The sequence below is a fragment of the Enhydra lutris genome, unplaced genomic scaffold (assembly GCF_002288905.1).
Source record: "Enhydra lutris kenyoni isolate GAN:26980312 unplaced genomic scaffold, ASM228890v2 scaffoldscaffold1, whole genome shotgun sequence".
Taxonomy (NCBI): Eukaryota; Metazoa; Chordata; class Mammalia; order Carnivora; family Mustelidae; genus Enhydra; species Enhydra lutris.
Window position 1 is genome coordinate 51060414 of NW_019154085.1, and position 20362 is coordinate 51080775.

Below are 20362 nucleotides of genomic sequence, written 5' to 3' on the forward strand. Positions count from 1 at the left end.
TGGGGGGACACCTGGGTGGCTCAGTTGGTTAAGCAGCTGCCTTCGGCTCAGGTCATGATCCTAGCGTCCTGGGATCGAGTCCCACATCGGGCTCCTTGCTCGGCAGGGAGCCTGCTTCTCCCTCTGCCTCTGCCTGCCTTCTGTCTGCCTGTGCTCGCTCTCTCTCCCTCTCTGACAAATAAATAATAAAATCTTTAAAAAAAAAAAAAAAAAAAAGCATTCGGGACCAGAGAAGGTGAGTGACTCCGGCAAAGTCCATGGCTGTACAGCCCAGGTGCTGGGGTTCAAAATGCTATGTTCTTTTTCTTATGTAGTTTAATCTGGCAGCTCTTTCCTGGAAAGGAAGTAAGGTAATCAGGACTCTGGGATCAAAGCAACGAGGCTTATCTTTTGGCGGTGAAAGTCGTAGTGATTTAATATAGTTGGGCATCCAAGCTTGGGAAATTTAAATACTTTCCAGTATTTGGGGATCAGGAACTAGATTCCATTTGGTAAGGTCCAACCCTGTACTGTTGGCACTTGGGACCGACAACGATGGAATGAGCTGCAGCCAGGGCTTCTCAAATTGTCGAGGAGCATTTCTTCAAGCACTGCTGAAATAACGTGAAATTGACCATCAAATACCAAAGCAAGACAGTCATTTCCAATACAGAGTTGGCTGAGTAGAAGAGCCCTGGTTGGGTGGGAGCCAGTGCAAATCTGTAAGCAATCGGAGTGGTGTGCTGTTTTGGATGCTGTAGGCATGTTGAACAATTCTCACATTTCTTCCTTCTTGAGCATCTGAACTTTCCCTTTGTCTACCACCTATGTGTGAGACTTTCTGAAAGCTTTGGCTTTAGCTGCAGAAACATTCATGGAGGTGCATTGTTTGGTTGTATGCAACCACTTATTAGCATAGCCTTGTGTGGAACAAAACCATGCACACCAGGGTTTGGACCTGTCTCGACTGTCCTGAAAACCCAAGCCTGCGCTGGACTCTAATTCTGATGGAAATGAACTCGCTTGACCTCGTTTGATTGGGAAATCTTCTGAATTATTCAGTAGTGTGAAAATAATCAATTACTACAGTGAGGAATTCTTGGAATGCAATGGGCTATCTAAGGGATTCATAGACTTTATTGTACTCTCTTGAGGTACCGTAATAGAATGGTAATTGGGTGCCCATTGGTTCAGGTTTTGCCATGCCCTTGATTAGTTATTAAATAAGTCACTTAGCTAAAGTACATAAATTCTTTGTATTGATTTACCGTGTGACCTAAGTTAACTTCTCATCTATAAAATGAGGATAATGATATTTGCCAATAGAAATGTTGCAAGGTTAAATGAGATAAATTTATAAAAGACCTTATATAGGGTCTCATACAAGTAATGACTCAAAATATAACTATCGTTAGGCTTGTTGCAAGCAATATTTAATCAATAATATTATGTATCTCTAAGGAATTCCATACAGAGATTGTACTTTCTCTGTCTAAAATGACCCTGACACCTAGGAGATTGCAGTTCCCAGAAATGAAAAGGAAGAATTACATTTAAAAATCTGCTTGTCCTGAAGAAGTTATTCTTGGCACACGCTTGTGTTTTAAGTTTAAAGTCTGGGGCTTTGCTGAGATAACATTCCAGGCTACAGCTTTGTCAAGTGAAGGGTCTGTTCTGAGTTTTGATATAAGCCTAAAACTCTGTAAATGGAGCAATCTTCTGAGAAAGAAAATTAATTTTCTTTGAGCCAATTTGAAATAAGAATTGGACTCGAAAAAAATCTTATTCACTTACCCTTAGGAACTATAATAATAGAGAAGAATTAGATTACGACTAATCCAAGCCTTTGAAATGACTCGAAATACCATTGAAAGGAGCCACGCACTGTGAGAACACATTGGCTATGCAGTGTGAGTGGGCACATGTCATGATATTTTGGATGTCAGGATGATAAGAGTTAAGGGGTGGGGATGGTGGTGAGCTGGATAGGTTTATGCGCTTTATTCCATGGCACTGAGGGATAGCTTCTCTCTCCTTGGAGGTACTTTATTTTAAATAAAGATCTCCATTATGATAGAAAATTGCTTTTCATCCTGAGTGGGAGAACATAGAAGTTCTGAAAGATGCTCATTTCACTTTATCTCATTGGAGCTGAAAGAATGGGCCTGAGGTTGTGGGAGCAATGTGCCAGCTGGCAGGGACAAGGTTTGTACAAAGGCAAAGGAGCCCGGAAACTCTCAGAGAAGGTTTGTCTTTCCTCCTGCATTTCCTGGTGTCTCTGTGACTCAGTTCTGGCTGGGCCAGGCCAAAAGATAAGAGAAGAGTAAGGCTGGTTTTAACAGGTATACAACATGTCTGGGGGTATGAGCATATCAAGCGACCCTATAATTAATTCATTCTCAGTTGTCGAGTCTTCGAAATCCTCAAGATTGCGATCTTATCATTTATTAAACATGTTCAGTGTGTTATTTCTTACAAAAATCTTATTATTGGCCTTTACCTCTGAGCCTGTTTTATAGATGAGAAAACTGAATCACTTATTATCTTGCTCCAGTCCACATAACCGAGAAGGACTGAGATTTGAACTTAGATACGTTCTGATGTTATCTACACCGGAAATTATTAAATTTCTTTGATTTAGGACTCCTTAATTCTCTTAAATTATTTTGCACCCTAATATGCTTTTGTTTATATGAAGTTTTTTTCTCTTAATGTTTACCATATTGGAAATTTAAACTGATAAATGTTAATTTTGATTATTCAATCAAATTTAGTATTTATTTTAAGGTAAATAATATAAATATATAAATACAAAATGGTAAACATAGCACGGAGAACATATTTGGTGAAAAATAACTATTTTCCAAAGCAAGAAGGAAAAATTAGTGACAAGGGTGGGACTGATTTACATTTTTACACATCTCTTTAATATCTGGTTAATAGAAAGCAGCTGGATTCAGATTTCTTTGTCTGCATTTGATTTGTTGTAATATGTTGTATATGTATGCAAGGATATGTATGAAGAAAACCTGGCCTTACACACATACATCACTTGAAAAAAGTAGTATTGGTTTTTTTTTTTTAAGATTTTATTTATTTTTTTGACAAAGATCACAAGTAGGCAGAGAGGCAGGCAGAGAGAGAGGGGGAAGCAGGCTCCCCACTGAGCAGAGAGCCTGATTTGGGGCTTGATCCCAGGACCCTGGGATCATGACCTGAGCTGAAGACAGAGGCTTAACCCAATGAGCCACCCAGGCGCCCTGAAAAAAAGTAGTTTTTAAATAAACTTTTCTGATAATTGTGGATATTCTTCTTTGATAGTATACCATCCTCCAAGGAGCAGTAATTAGAGTTCCTTGCAATGTGGAATCTGAAATGCTATCAGTGAGCTTTTGTACTTTGTTAAATTAAAATTTACTGTGCCGTTTTGAAAATTGAATAGGTCTTTCTACCCAGGTGTAATTTTGGGTAACATCATGAATTGGTCATCTGAAAAATATTGTTTCACTGGGTTATACCGATCTTTCAAAAGTGGAGACATTGTATTCTACAATATAAAAACAGTTGCATTTGTTAATAATTACCAGTCTCATCTGAATGTACTTTAAGTACCAGGAAGTTGTCAAGCTTGTGGTCAATACAAGTATTCCAAAATATTCCTTTTTTTGGTGGAAACCTCAAATTTTATCATGGACAACAAATACCATCAGTTCTTTTCCTTGAGATGGCAAGCTCACTTCATTCACTTTTGAGAAAATGTCTGTCAAACACCCAAGACAGAATAACCACAGTTGTTAGTCATTTTACATTTCATGTAAAAAACAACAGCTAGTTCAGTCTGTGACTCAAACAACTGCCCAGGTTCTTTTCCTGGAGACAACTGTGGTCCTAGGGTAGGAGCCGAAGTACTTTATGTGGGCTTTCCATTTTGTCACATAGAAAATATAAAAGATATAACCTCAAGGGACAGGCATTAGTAATAATCCATAATTTTCATTGCTTCATTAAGGACCGTTTCAAATGAAGCTGACTTTTTGTTTGCCTTCCAAAGGCCTGGGGTGAGAACACAATAAAGAGGTGTACTTTGGCCAGCTGCAGTTTTATCCACTATTCCTTTTGTACCATCATGCAGGTGCCAGCAATGTGAAAAGCCAGTATGATCTTAATATTTTTATGAAAATGGTTGTAATGTCACAAACCCCTCAGAGGGTCTCAGGGCCTCCTAGTGCTGTGGGGGGCTGCACTGAGCCCCAACTTGGGATGCTGTCTTGCAGGATAGATTTGGTAGCTGATGCTGAATCTGGGGAATGCTTACCTTCTTTCTCTTGCTTCTCATGATTTTTTTTTTTTTCATGATTTTTCAGCAGCTGCAGTTTCCAGCCTGTGTTAGGAGTGCCTCTCTAAGGAGACAGACAAAGGGAGTTCACCCCTTGTCCCTTTATCTTGTGATCTTGGGTCTGCTTTGTTTGATCTCAGAAATTTGGAACCAGAAAGGTCCCTTGAGACTTCATTTTCTATATCAGAACAATGAGATTCTAAAATTGGCAGTCGGGGCGGGGGGACAGGGCAGAGAGAAACCAGCCTCTCTGAAACAGCTTTGACCTGTCTACAATAAAGCAGTGACTCTTGTGTCTTCACTCAGATCCCTTCCTTGAGAAAGATTTTTTCCCCCCAGAGCTATTTTTCATTATCATGGTTTCTTCCAGCTCCTGAGCCCCTGATTTGGAATTTGCCTAATTCAGATTTACAACGTATGGTAATTACCCTGAATCTGTGGGGTACTCAGTAAGTGATGCGTGCTGTTGGAGTCAGAAACGATTCTAGGTTCCAAAACCTATAATCATCCAATTTGAAACGGTGTGCGTACTGGCAATATGTAAAAAAGTGTGTGGAGCATGCACAGAAGTGAAAAATGGAAATTATTTACTAGAGGAACCCTAAATTTATGATATGTCATCGCATGATCACCTGCATAAATCTACATAATGGGACATCCATTTTTTTTTTTATGCCTTTAGATTAAAGATACTGCTTTGAAAGTTGCCCATTTTTCATCTTTACCCATTTTCTTTCTATATTGTTTTCCTTTCCCCGGAAGTTGACTCTCACCCCTGTTCTCTCCCACACAGAATATCCCAAGTGTGGCAGGGACAGATTTTGAGAGAACCAGAGGTGAGGGAGGGGGGTGAAGACTTTTTTTTCCTGTAAACCCGTAGCCTTTTTGCTGCAGGGACTTTGCTAACCTGGTATCATTTGACAGAGGAGATAGGTAGTCAGCCATGGTGGATTGTTCTCTTACTCTTTGCTAAATCACCTAGGGGTGTTTGGGCCGGATCACAGACCCAGGGAACATCACATGGCTTAGAGAAACGGGGTTAGCTGTGTGGAATCGAACCTCTCAGAGGCAGGACCTGATACACTCTAGCCGACTGGTTAGGAACCATGCGGCTTGTCCTTGCCCTTCACTTTGAACATTGTGTTAAGGCACTTACGCTCCAAGTCAGCAAGTGAGGGTGGAGGAACCTAGGAGGGCATAGAGATGAAGCAGGAGAAGCTCAGAATAGTTTTTATCCCTGAATCAAAATATATGCATATTAGCATTTTGAGTCGAGAATCGTGGCTCTGGATGTACTTGGCTCTTTCCTTCCTTCCTTCCCTCCCTCTCTTCCCCTTTTTTTTTTTTTTTTTTAAATTTTCTTATCTGTGAGTCATTTGTCTCCTCTACTTTGTGGCCAAACTCCCTGAGTTGGAGGTGCTGGCAGTTGAGACCATGACAGGTCCACGGAGTGTCCCGGACCATCCCTACTTCTTAGGGGCCGTGTGTCTGGGAAGTCAACCAGAAGGCACTACAATAGTGGTGGTTCTCAGCTCCTACACTGGAGTGTTTTTATGAGCCACTGGGATAGAGAACGTGGAACTTAGACGGCTCTGAAGACTCTGGAACGGAGGGCGACTTTCCATTCTAAAGTGAACACCCCTGCACCCAGCCCTGGGGATTCCCGCCGCACACCTGCCACTGAGGGCCAGCCGCAGTGGTGCAGTCAGAGTCTACAGGCCAGGGCCACAGAGAAGCCTTGGAGAAGCTGTTCAGAGGCTTCAGTTTCAAGAACAGCTATCCATGGATTTCATAGTGAGTGCCGGCCTTTCTCTAGTCTCCTACCGGTTATAAACAGAAAATGTAGTGTGTGTGTGTGTGTGTGTGTGTGTTTACCTCTTTCTAGGCTTCTAATTATTAGCACTTAAAAACGTCTCATGCCTCCTGAGATCTAGTGGTATAGGGGGAATCATTAAAATAAATTAGCCAAAAGTATCCTGAGGTAGATGCCGTGAGCTGGTGTATGTGCTGGTCTGGAAGGGAAGTTTCAACAGGACTCAGGACCAGCTCTCATGAGGCCCGATGGGTGGTTCTTTTGCTTGCCACCCCAGTTTTTTTTTTTTTTTTTTTTAAATTAACGGTCATTTGCTTCCGTGGGGCTGTATTGGGTGCCTACATTTTGTGATAGCCTGCGTGAGGCACGTGGGGGAAAATAAAGAGATACGCTGTCTGCTTTTCCTGCTTTGCTGCCCTCTGGGACTCCCTGCAGGCCCGAGTTTGCAGAGTTTGCATCCCCGAGTTGGTAGAAGTATGAGAAAGAGTGAGCTTGAGGGTAAAACAAAAGAACAAACAGAAACAAAGGAGAAGGAGCCCCCAAAAGAATTTTAAAACAGGCATCCTGAGTCCACCAGATTTTCTTTCTTCCTTTAAGACAAAGATTTTGAGGGGTTGCTCAGCCTTAAAGTTAAAATTCAATTGTGTTGTTCTCATAGCTTATAAAGCTGGATTCCGGAGTGGCTGTCCCGTGTTTAGAGCTGGTGGGGCTTCTTTTTTTGCTTGGTGTTTATGGAGGAAGGCAACCAGGTTGGGAATGCATTTGGCTAATGTACCTCAAGGTCCATTTCTGCTGACCTTTTGACTTATTATTTGTTGAAGTCTCAAACCCAGAGAAGGTTTAATCAGGTGTCATACATTCTTCAAAGAGGAATGTCCTGGAGGAAATCTGCAATGGGTGGTGACAGGTGCTTATCTTCCGTACCTGAAGGTTCAGCTTGACCACTGGGCTTCATTGTTAAGAGTTACTATGAAGTGCAATTGCAAATGAGTAAACATTCTCAGTAAACTGCATTTAAACCCACCATTCAAAGTAAACATTCTCAGTAAACTGCATTTAAACCCACCATTCAAAGTAAACATTCTCAGTAAACTGCATTTAAACCCACCATTCAAAGGCAAGGTGATACTACTTAAAATGAATTAAAAAAAAAAACATGATATGTCATGTCTTGGCTTTGCCAATGGTATGTGGTGTCTGCAAGTTTTTAAGAGGTTTTAACATTCATGGAAAAAATTAAGCAAATCATGATCCCTGTTGAATTTCCAGGAACCCCTAAACACTGGTGTCTCATTGGCTAGTTGAGTGTTTTCGATGGCTTAGTGTGCCAAGGAGGAGTTGAACGTGGACTTGGAATCACGCCTGGATTTCAGTGTGCATGTCGTCACATCCCGGGCCTGCCACATTCCCTGTGCAGTCTTGGCTCCTTGAACAGGCTGTGGGTCACTTGTGGTGGAAAATGTACAGTTAACAAGTTCCTTTTTTAGAATACTTATTACACTTTATGCTAAGTCTCCCAAGTAATAAAATGCAAGGGAGATGCAGGTATACATTTTGCCCCCTCTTCTTATACATTGAAATGCTGTAGTTGTTTTTGTTTTTGTTTACCAAAGATTTATTTATTTTAGGGAGAGAGTGGGGGTGTGGGGAGAGCAGAGGGAGAGAGAGAGTCTTGGAGCAGACACTCCCCCCTGCGGCCCCCCTGTCCCCCAACGCACAGTGCAGAGCCCGGCACTGGCTCCATCCCAGGACCCTGAGATCATAACCTGAGCCGAAACCAGGAATGAGATGCTTAACTGACTACACCATTCAGGTGCCCCAAAATGCTGTGGTTTTTTTGGTTTTGGGTTTTTTTTTGTTGCACTATGGAAAAGTTCCTCCTAGGTGTGATGGAGTCTATGCCTTCCTCCATGACTCCCTTTCGGTGAATGTTTCTGGCAGAACAGTAACAGCGTTCCCTGGGCTCTCTCACAGCAGACCGTGTGATGAACCTCTGTAATAATTGTCTTTATTTTTTGACAGATGGGTCAGAGAGTTTCTGAATGAAGAAAACAGAGGTCTTGATGTTCTAGTGGAATATCTGTCATTTGCGCAGTATGCGGTAACGTAAGTAAAACTTGGCTTGTTGGCTTTTGAATTTCTTGTGGTCACAGAAGATGGAAGTGAGTGGCAAAATTCTATACCACACCGAGGGGAGAAACCCAGAAGCAGATGTTGTAAGGTTTAAGGAGGCTTGTTTCTACTCAAGTCATAGAATCATCCATAGAAATTCTTTTAAGGCAAAAGTAAAATAGGGAAGTAAAAATCACCCTTAGAGTCCTTATTTTCAAAAGTACTCTCCTTAGTGCTCAGCTTACATATATCCATATGGTAGATGACCCTGGCAGTCACTGAAGGAGGTGTAAGATGTATTGCTGAGTGAATAAAGCAAGACACAGATAAGTAACTTTTTGTTAAAAAAAATTATATTATGTATATGTATATGTTTGTGTGTATTTGTATGTGCTAGTAAATGCAGAGAAAATGATAGCAGATATACCAAATAAAGTAGAACTGGAAAAAGGAATTAACAAGAGGCTTTTCCATTTTCTACTTTATTTGTATTTGTGTTGTTTTGACTTACCTTTCATCAGGTGAAGGGGGAGAATTGCAAAAGACCAGGAAAGAAAATCAATTTAGTTAACCTTGTTTCTTGTTAATTCATAAAATTTTCCCTTTTGCTAGGCTTCTAGAGGAATTTACAACAGAAATGAAAAGTGTACATTTGGATGAAACATTCTTTTTGTATTTACTTCCTTTTTTTTTTTTTTTTTGAAGATTTTATTTATTTATTTATTTGACAGACATAGACCACAAGTACGCAGAGAGGCAGGCAGAGAGAGAGAGGAGGAAGCAGGTTCCCTGCTGAGCAGAGAGCCCGATGCGGGGCTTGATGCGGGGCTCGATCCCAGGACCCTGAGATCACGACCTGAGCCAAAGGCAGAGGCTTAACCCACTGAGCCACCCAGGCGCCCCTGTATTTACTTCATTAATCAAAGAATATTGCAGTATCCACCGATTCTCTTTCTCTCTGTGTCTCTGTCTCTCTCTCTCTCTCTCTCTCTCTCACACACACAGACTGAGGAAGTAATACTGTATTTTTAATTTGACCAGAAGACATTTGGGCCCAGGTGGTGTTTCTCCCCCTGCCCCCCGCCCCAATGCTTCTTTTAAAAGCAGTAACTTGTTTTTTATATTGCATCACTCCAAAGAAGTTCTAAGACTTAACCAGATGTTATAATCCTCAGCACTTCCTTAAGAATTCTTGGGAAGGAAGCTGTAATTACTCCTTTCTAGTGGATGCAGAAATTACAGTACAAACTGAAACTGGCTTGATCAGTTTCAGGTTTGATATCTCCTGTTTATGATATGGAAAAGTAAGAAACACCAATAGACACATTCTTGCCTTTCTAAGAAGTTGTCCTCTGAAATACAATCCTAGTTTTATAGCGTGTTCCTCCAAGGATTGTTTCTTATCTATGTCCATTGTGTCAAAAACTGCTAACCTTTCTTACACTTAATATTATCTGACAAAACACAATAATATTACCCCGCTGCATAGTTTAAAATTTGGAGGAAGAGTTTTGGAATTAAGGAAGAGCTAAGAGACTTCAGTTGTAGTGAAAAAGGATGGCATGCTATGTATTACATGTTTGCTATAATTTACCTTTTACCTACATGACAGTAGAGCTCATGTACCCAGCTTTCCCAGGCGTACCCTCACTTCAGACCAGTGGGAGAAAGCAGTGTTACCATGAGGGAATTCTAGGTGTGGCATAAGACCAGCAGAAGATCAGAACTCAGAGTTTTGGTTTCCTTCTTTACTTTTTTTTTTTTTCTTGGCATTACCTTTACATGCTCTGCTTATTAATTTTGGTTTTGTGTTGCTTTATTTAGATAAATTATATAGAGAGACATAGCTTACATTTTTTCTTGAAACTAATGGGTTGAAAAATTTCTTACTGTCCTTTTGGCTTGTGATAATTTCCTAGCTCAGGTAATGTGCACCAGTAGGCTCATACTCTGTTCCTAGGAAAGGATGCTTCACCAAGTTGTGTTTCTTCTCCTCCTGCTCCATGAGGTGGTGAGCTGAGAGAAGCATAAGCCTGTGGGACAGCTGAAGGACGTGGGGGTGCTGCAGAGTGACTTGGCAAGAGTGTTGACGACACGGGTGATCTTTGGGGTGCCCTGTTGGCTTACCTTCTCCAATATCAGTTGTAGCTTCTGTTTTTAGTGTTTAAGGATTTGATTACTCAATCCCACCTCTTTTCTGTTCAGCTCTGCTTCCTGCATCCGAAGGCGTGACAAACTTGCCAGACGCATTCACTGACCATCTGTCCTGGCCGCCGCCTGGCTTAGTATTTAATGGAGGGACAGCATCGCCTGGTTGACAGATGACGATTCTAACAAAATATTTTATTTTGGCGATGGTACCCTTATGAGAAGTCATCCTTATTATTGCCAATATGTATTGTTACTGTCTCTTCTGAGATCGCTGTCCAAACCTTCCATCTGGTATTAATTACAGCCGCCTTCTGTTTATTCTCTGTCTGATCAGGTGTTGCTGGGTGGAACTAGAGGTAGAAACAATTGATAAAATACATTTTTTTGAGAAGGCAGAGCTCCTGTCTTTGGGATGGGAAAATGCACAGAACACAAAGGCCTGGCTGTTTAAAGATTTTGTTCCCAAAATTATACAAGAATGAGCAACTTAACTTGCCATTTATTCTAACATGGTCAACATGAGTAATAACCTCAAAAAATGTCAGAGAAACACCAGTTCTGCTTTAAAGAGCACCACATTGGGAAGAGATTCCAAAATCAAAGCAAATCCATAACTTTGCAAGTAATGTATCACATATGGTTGGAAAAGTACACTTGCCAACACACTAGGAGAAAATGCTCAGTGAAAATTGATGGGTAGGAATAAATTAGTATAAGCCTACATATTGACTTGTTAAAGCAAAATGAAGACAGCTGGAAGACGTTTCCCTGCCCTTCCACCATAGCAGTGTTAGCTGTTGGTAAGTTAGTAAACCTTGTAGTAAAATACAAATGATACGTTGCTATTAATTTTTCCCTGTTGTTCGTGTGTGCGTTGGCCTTGCCCAGTATTTGTCATTTTGGATTTTCGAGGCTAGCTGTGAGTCCGTGGACATTTTTTGGCATTGGTGTTGCCTTTTCAGTTTCCTCTGCTCGCGAGGACCCCCCGCCATCGGGTGCAGATGTGCGGTCGGAAGGAGCCAGTTATGCATAGCTGTGTATTTTTGTGACTGTCCACTTTTAAGTCCTGAGTGGGATCTCTCTTTTGTTTTAGTTTTGATTTCGAGAGCGTGGAAAGCACAGTGGAGAGCTCGGTGGACAAATCAAAGCCCTGGAGTAGGTCCATCGAGGATCTGCACAGAGGGAGCAACCTGCCCTCCCCCGTGGGCAACAGCGTGTCCCGCTCAGGAAGACATTCTGCGCTGCGGTGAGTTCCGTGAACCCGGAGGGAGGCGCGTTCGCTGGGCGACGCTGGGACAGCAGAGCGCCTCGCTTCTGTGGCTGGTCCTGGGCCACGCAGCGCTGTATCTTTCCACACAGCACTTGCATCTCCACTGAGTCAAAGGAGAGTTTCTTCCGGAGATCATGGGATCATGACTTGGGCAATGCTCTACAGCTTTGAATAGTTTTGGGGAAACACCAGCCCTGCATTTGGCGCAGGAGGAGAATTCTGCTGCTGAATGGTAGAGCGCAGAGGACTCCGTAGATGAGTTTCCAAAACCAGGGGGAGGCTGACTTCCTGACTTAGGCTCTGTTTTCTGGGTCGAGGCAGCGCCTCTTGAGATTTGAGGAGCTCAGGAATTCCTGGTTGACTCTTCATACGCCCCTCCCTTCTTCCAGCGGTAGCTCAGGTGTGTGTTCTGTGGGACATGTTCTTAGAGGTGCAAGATGTTGTAGTGACCATTTTTATTAACTGAATGCTTTTAAGCGGTGTTCCTTTGGTTAGTGTGCTCAGTTGTCAACCTTTTGTTTCCTCCTAAGGATTCTTCTCTAGTCTGTCATGGCTGAAATGCCACCACGCTGAGGAAAGATGGGCGCTGACCGCCTGTATGACTAATGAGTGCAATATCACTAAGATTGTTCTCTCTTGCCTACAGTCATTCATTCACTGAAAACTATTTTTGAGCTTCTGTGAATTGCCAAGCACTGTACTTAACGTTAAGGTCTGGATGGCTAAATCAGAACTCCAGCCTGTCAAGGTAGAGATGGCATCCAGAGCAAGTTCATAAATAACTGAATAAATATTTTATTAATTAGCCTTCCCTTCCCCACTGCTGCTTATTCTTTGTAACCTAAAAAATTTATGTCACTTACTCTAGGCTTGATCTGGCACGTGGATGTTGTCCCTGTCAGTGTTGAAGATTCCCATGGGTATTGGGTCGTTGGTAGTAGGGTCTGTGTGTCAAGTTGTAAGTCGTGAAAATGTGGCTTGCAGACTTTTCATATTATTAGTCCTCTGATTACCTCTCGTCCCTTTGACTTGGGTTTTGGTCATAGAAAATAAATACCTCGGGGCTGCCTGGGTGGCTCAGTGGGTTAAGCCTCTGCCTTCAGCTCAGGTCATGATCTCAGGGTCCTGGGATCAAGTCCCGCATCGGGCTCTCTGCGAGGTGGGGAGCCTGCTTCCTCCTCTCTCTCTCTCTCTCTCTCTCTCTCTCTCTCTCTCTTTCTCTCTCTACTTGTGATCTCTCTCTATCAAATAAATAAAATCTTTAAAAAAAAAAAAAAAAAAAGAAAATAAATACCTCAATAATGAAGTTCAGGTTTGCCGAAGGGTTTGACATTTGAGTATGATGCTTCTGATCAACCAGTCGGATTTTCCATGTTTGGAGATGCCAAAAATATTAACGGATTTTGAATGGTTTAATAATAATGAAGAGCAGTGTTTCAGTCCGTCTCGTGTTATTTGCAACATGCTGAGAGCTCTATCACTAGCTAGCCTTCACCAACTCTACATGTGGATAAGGCTGATTTGGAAGTTGAAGAAAGGCCAGTCATGTGTGAAGAATTCCCTTAATGACCTTTGTGTGTGAATAGAGATTCTTATCCTTAGTAGAGATATAATTATATGTAAGGAAATTAATTGACAAAGTACATTTTAAGTTGCTTTTTTGTCGTTTCTTACCTGGAATGTATCACCTATTGGCCAGCTACCACCTCAATAAAGGTCCATTTTCCTGATTAATAATTTGTTAGGGCTAATATTGAGTTATGAGGACTGTTCATTGAGAGCACGTTGTTTGTGGAAGAGTGGAGGAGTCAGTAAAATATGGAAATATCTTCGATTCAAGGAAAACTGTAGTCCTGCACCCTAGAAGGCACGGGACAGGGACATCCGTGTCCAGCCTGACTTGGTTGACACTTGGCTCAAGGTAGATCTTGCTAGAATTCATTTTAAATTGGAATAATAGACCCAAAGTGTAGAGATAGACATGATGGAAATGCTCTTCTGAGAAACGCAGGAAGTATCTGAACTTTCTGGTTGGCAGATGTGCTTGAAGATGACCAACTAAGAAAGCCATATCACATTCTTCTGTCTTGCATCTGAACAGTTTCAGGCTAAGGAACGGAACATTTGGGTTTCCCTGGACTCTTCCTTCATGGGTTCTAGAAACTCAAAATCAATGTGGCAGTAACTTTCATGCCCCTTATTGACCTGATGCTTAGTTGTTTGCTTTTGTTTTTAAATAACGTATATCAATGACATTCCATCCAGCTTTTGTGGTTCATGGATTTGTGCCTGGAATGTAATTCTGTATATGGTCATTTGATAGCATCTGTGACTTAAAAAAACCAAATGAACAGCGATCAGAAGTACAGGCATGTGGTACATGTTGCTTTTCATATACCCAAAGATTGTTCGCATTTCTTTTCTCTTCCTCCTCCTTCTCTCCCCTTTCTTTCTCTGCTCCTCACACTTCCTTCACTTTTTGGATTTCTTTTCGTTGTCTTCTTTTCCATTCTGCCATCTCCTTTCTGATTGTCTTTGCTTCCTCTAAGTTGTCCTTTCTCCTCCTACTGTCTCCCCTTCATCTGGTTCCATTCATTCCTTACACCACCACCAGATGGTTTCTGGGCCTGAGTATCTTCAGTTCAAATGCCACCAGAGCTGCTTCTCTCCCTGTTGTCTCTGGAGCAGCTTCAGTTTACACACTGGTGATGAGGCTTCAAACCGGAAAAACTCGTAAGTCACGGGTGAGCATGATGGCCACGAGAGCTCATCATGCATGGTGGCAGGGTATCGTGACTGCTCCCATGTTATAATATGATGACCTCACGGCTCCCCATCTCCCTGTACTGGAACAAAACCCACTGCCTTTTAAACTTTGATATACTCTGTTATCATATTATTATTCTTTAATCTAAGAATTTGATCCTCTAAGGTGTATTATATTCATGTTGCCATTTTTTGGGAAAGCATAAAAGGGTATTAATTCATGTTCTGTAGCTTATTCTGGTAGCTTTGTTTGATGGGAATATGTCTTCTGGATCCAAATGCAGATTTTAGTTCCCTCCTCTTAATCTCCAGATAAGAATGTAGATTCAGTGATCTCATCCTTTATCACTTGGCAAAATGTGTTAGCTAAAGCTGGAAGAGGAAATGAGATTTTAAGAAATTTAAAACACTTTATAAATGGGACATGATTACAAAAAACACCATTTTTAAAGAAAATTGTGATGTTGATGCACACTCTCCTCTTTGTATTCAGACTTCATTTTTTTTTTTTAATTTCTTTTTAAAAGATTTTATTTATTTATCTGACAGTGGGAGAGAGATCACAAGTAGGCAGAGTGGCAGGTGCGGGGGCGGGGGGGAAGCAGGCTCCCTGTTGAGCAGAGAGCACAATGTGGAGCTCTATCCCAGGACCCTGGGATCATTGACCTGAGCTGAAGGCTGAGGCTCAACCCACTGCACCACCCAGGTGCCCCAAACTTCATTTTTTAACTATTTAAAATGGATTAGTAAAAATTTTAGGACATGACATTCACCTTGATAGATCAGGTATTAGATTCTATATTACATGAATTTGTCAGCTTGGCCAGTGGTAAAAATTCTGAAACTGATGGAGTAGTGACCAGAATTGTACGGTGTTGTAAGCCAGAGTCTTGCATGCCTTCAGTTAAGATTTCTGTTAACGTGGCTATAGGTCTAGCTAAAATAAATGGTGCTGTATATGCATGTGTGTACATACTAGGTTTTGGAAGGCAAGGATTGTATTCAGATGTAAGGGAAAGTGGTTTTTAATTTTTAAGAATGATTACTTAATGCCATTAGACTTAAATAAGGAGTGACATAGGCAATAAATAAAAGTTTTGAGTTTTTAAAGAAATCCATGGAGCACTAAGAGCCTGAAAGAAGGGGTCAGATTTTAACTGGGCCTTTGGGTGACGGCCAGAGTTGCTATTCAGGGTGAGGAAAGTGCTTCTGGTGGAAGTAAAGTGAAGAAGCATGAGAGGAGCAAAAGCTTACATCAAAGGTCAGGCATGTTTGGGGAAGAGGAAAGAAACTGTCTTTTCTGGAGTAGAAGCTTTGTGATGGGGTAGAGGGTGGTTTAATGGCAAAATTGGGTCATATACATCCAAAGCTGGCAAGGCCTCGAGGGTCATCCCGATTGACCCTTTCCAGTGCGCTGAGGAAAACAACACCCACGTTTCCTCTAAAATGTGAACTTACAAAAGTATTTATTCCTAAGATACCCCCAGAACAAATTTCACTGTTTTTCCTGAGATCATTTTCTTAAAGGAATGACATTTCCTGAATAGTCATCATTCTGTTGACCACCTCTATCTTTAGTGAATTTACATAAAGAGATGAAGAGTTCAGATTTAGATCCTTGTTGATAAACATTTTTTCCCTCATGGGACTAATTTTTTTAAGTATTTAAAAATAAGCACAGAGATGTAGATAACATTGATATAATTTTTACTGGGGAGGAAAATATTGAGTGTTTGTTCCGTGCCAGGCACGGTTCTAAGGACCTTTGGTGATTTACCACTCACAGTGGTTTAATGAGGTAGTGGTGACTGTTATCCCTCCAAAGAAACTGGGGTCTGTAGTGGCTAAGCAACTTGCCTGGGACCAAACAAGCTAGTTGTAAGAGGTAGGACTGACTCCAACTTCCAAACCATGTTGTCCTGCCTGTTTATGCACAGGGGGATTTTTTTCCTCCTTCATAGATAGCCTTTTTTAATCAGGGTGTCTACATGTCTTTATGGGAGATGTGCCCTGCGGGAGGGGCTTTGCCAATCCTTCTCAGAAGATGGGCCTTTTTCCACTTTGCACAGAGATGCTAGAGGATCTAGCGGAGACCTTGAGTGACATGCTGGTCAGTATGGCTGATCAATTGAGGTATTACAGAACAAGTTAACACAGAAACATGAAAAAGTGTTTACTAAACAAAGGACAAGAATAAGGCAGAAAGTTCTGTACTGATAAAATTTCATGGTCACCTATTTGCAGTTCGGAAGGCATTGAAAAGGAAACTTATTAAGTGAAAAAAGTGACTTTTTTTTTAACCACAGGGGGGATTATGAGTGAACTTTTCTCAGGTTTTAGTTTTTATGATGTTTTTGAACTGACCTAAAATACATGTAGTCTATACTTGTGAATCAGGGAGAGGCCACATAATAAAGAACCTTGAATTTTGGAGTTTGGTTTTTATCTGGTAGGCAACGGTAGGGGAAGTCCCATGAGGTGGTTGATCTTTTCAGGTGTGTAGGGTCTGGGGAATGTTCTGGGTGTTGATTGGAGGAAAAGATTGCTGTTGCCCGAATCTATGAAGACGGTACCTGAAAAGCAGAGCAAAAGGCCAAGTATGAAGATATTCTGGTGACTTGGTGGCCTTAGGGGTAAAGAGAAAATTTTGCGTATGATTGATTAGAAGAGAAATAGAATTATTAGTAGAAATAGCAGAATTGGAATCTGGAAGGGATCTCGGATGTGATTAGTTGGATGTGGTTTGTCGATGAGACTCTGCACTAAGACCTTACTCTCCGAGGAGTTACCTAGTTCCCGCAGACTGGTTTCTGTGTGCACGCCTGTGGCCCATAGAGTTGATTAGGCTCTAGTGCAGCAAATACTTGTGTTCACAGCAGTTGTCCTGATTTTACTTAGACATATGGGAACACCAACTCTGTACCAGTTGGCTTGTAAAGTCAGAGGTATTCTAGAAGAGTGGAGATCTTGGAAGCTCTTCCAAGTTCTTCTATTTCAACAGTAGCATTTTACCTTCAATTTTAGTTGTTGGGGGAAGAAAATAATGTGACCTCTTAACTTTAAACCACTGTGGTATGAGATAAAAAAAGATCTCTGAATTGTGTAGTTGGAAGCTAAAGCACTTTTTACTTTGATTCACAACAAGGAGAACTCATTTCTGTTCATTTTCCAATTTATATGAATTAGGGATATAATTTCTAAAATGATCACTGTCCTCTATTCTTCTTCCCTTTTCTGCCCCCAAGTTAGACAAAATCAACTCAGATCTTTTATAGTCCTCGGAATTGAGAGTTGTAAGCTGTATTTTGTTTTATGTGTGTTCCTTCTTCTTAACTCCATGTATTTGAACTTTCCATATGGAAAGATACTGAAAAATCTAATCTATTTCTATAAGGTCCAACTTATGAGGGGGGAAGACTATGAAGAAAAATATATTAAAGATTTTTTTTCTCAAAAAAAATTTTTTTTTCTCAAAGCTTGAGTTCTTTCTGTCCATCAGATAAGATGGCAGATACTGACTGAAATTTTCATTAACACTGAATTTAGAAAGCGAGAAACAGAAAGTAAAGAATAAAGGTAAAAAAAGGAAAAGGGTAAGAGTAAAGGAGTGGGAGAAAAAAGAATGAAGAGATGGTCATTATAGCTAACACCTGAGTATCACTTTTGAGGGAAGAGAGATGTTGAAGAAACTCCTTAACATGAGTTTTGTCTTGAAGATCTGAGGCTCCAGAAAATAATTACCTATAAAATAAAGACTTTCTAAATTTGCAGACTCTTTAAAAATAATCTGCAACCATAGACTTTCAGTTTTACTTTTCGGCACATTCTGTAAGCAAAAACAACTGAAGATGTTGGATTGTTGTGTTTAAGATTTTTGTATTTCTTTGTTTATTTGAAGTTGTAAAAAGAGAAAACTATACTTGGGTTAAGAATGTACCTTTCAGCTTCTCAGCTGGGAGCCTATTTCGATGGCCGTGCTAGTGAAAATGGTGACAGCTTTAGTTTTAGCTTGCAGTGCACCATACAGGCATCTTAGTCAAGCATTTCCGATTCCTAGAAACACCGATTTCACTTGTTCCCCCTCTTTGTTGGGTCTTTTCTCCAATGGAAGACCAGCTGAGAGAGGCTATGATATGGAAGTCATCTGGCCAATGCATAGTTGGGGGCTTGTCTCACAGGTACTCTGGTTGGTAAAGATGATAGGCTCTGGGACCTGCCTTCCATGTTAGGAGATTAAATTAATTCCTGTAAAGAACTTGGCTCAGTAGTGAGTAGTCAGTCAATGTTAACCTCATAGGATTGAGAGAAAACTTGAGGATGACTCTGGAACTTCCTACAGCTGTGGTCCAGTACATTCATCATGAGCTAGACTTTATCACATACAGAAAGATCCTTAAACTATTTGGAGAAGATCTGTGGCTGATAAAGGACACATCTTCATTAAACCTTTCAGGAGGCATTCAAGGATTATTAGCCCCATTTTCCAGATGAGGAAGCCAAGGCTGAGAGAAGTTATCCAAACCTAGTAATAGAGCCAGGATTTAGAATCAGTCTTCTGACTTCTATGTCGAGTGTTTTTATGATTCGATTGAGAAAATACACGTATGTGTGCTCTTGCGCCCATCATATGCAAGTGTCCTGAATCTAACCAAAACCAAAGTATGGAGCTTGAGAGGCTAGAGTGAATGGTAAAACCTACGCGAGATTCATGATGGGGTCTGGCTGTGGAAGAGCAGTAAGACCTAGAGGATGGGCTGTGGAAGTGGGGAGGAGGGAGAATGTTCTGAGCTGTGGCTCGGTGCTAAGAGCACATGGTTTGTTTAGGAAACAATGAATAGATGAGTCTGGCTGGAAGCAGTTTAGAGCTGGTTTATGTAATATATTGAAGGCCAGGCTAAGGAATTGGCATTTTAACTCATTGGCAATGATCTATTGAAGGTTTGTGAAAAAGAGGGGGTAATTTGGGATAAACATAGAAATATTTCTATTTAAAGGTCACAGGAGATAGACGGTTTCCTTGAACACTCCCCATGTAGGGATATATACAGGTTAATTAGCAACTCAATTGCAAATGCCTTTGCCGGAGGGAATATAATGAAAAATCAGAAAATTCAGACGAATACTGGCTCTCCATTCATATGAGTTGGCAGCCTGTTTGTTCACTTATTCCATTCAGAATGTATATATGGAAATATTTTGATTCACAGGTTCTGTTCTAGTTGTTAGCTGGTCCTGTGATGGGAAATGTAGACAAGCGGAAAATTTCAATAACTAATAAAAAAAGATTCATTGGGAGATTCGTGTGTCTCTCTGTCTCTGTCTCCATCTGCCCTCCCCATCCTCTTTTTCCCTTTTTCTCCTTACCTCCACTTTGAACCGTCTGGACTCAACTCTTTGAGCTCTCTTTCTTTTGGCTGTAGAGACCGTCAGAAAGTGCTTGCTTCATTTTCTTCAGCATTGTATATTTTATGAGTTTAATTGATAGAAGAAATATGCCCAAGTGATGTCATGTCTGAAAGGTAACAGAGGAAACCTAAAACCACAAATCTTGGTGAAATTATATTAAGCCCAGACCTTGGAACCATAAAAGACTAGTAAAATTATGCCAAATTATATGAATACCCAGTTGGCTTGGCATCCCAATTGAGTTGAACCCTTACCGCAAGCTTCCAAGGAAGTTCTAACTACTATTCTTTATTTATAGGTAGATATTAGTTTGATATCTGAATAGTTAGACTGTTTGAAAATACTTTCGGTAAGAGAAAAAAAATACACCATTCATTTTTCCTGTTGCTACAAGAACTTCGATATTACAGACTTCACACATATTGGCAAGAAAGGTCTACAGACTTTTGAAAAACATTTTTTGTCAGACTTTGGGGAAGTCTGGTTTAGTTCGGTTCAGGAAATACTCATTTAAGGTTTTGTAGTAATA

General features: G+C 40.9%; 1 protein-coding gene across 4 annotated transcripts in view; it reads left to right on the forward strand.

Moving 5' to 3' along the window:
* The window catches only part of LOC111158700 (formin like 2), a 320132-nt gene that overhangs the window by 217985 nt on the left and 81785 nt on the right, over positions 1-20362 (forward strand). For all 4 annotated transcript variants that reach the window (XM_022521031.1, XM_022521096.1, XM_022520953.1 and 1 more), the window contains exons 5-6: positions 8151-8234; positions 11485-11637. In XM_022521031.1, the coding sequence (XP_022376739.1) occupies positions 8151-8234; positions 11485-11637 (237 nt within the window). The remainder of the gene's footprint in view (positions 1-8150; positions 8235-11484; positions 11638-20362) is intronic.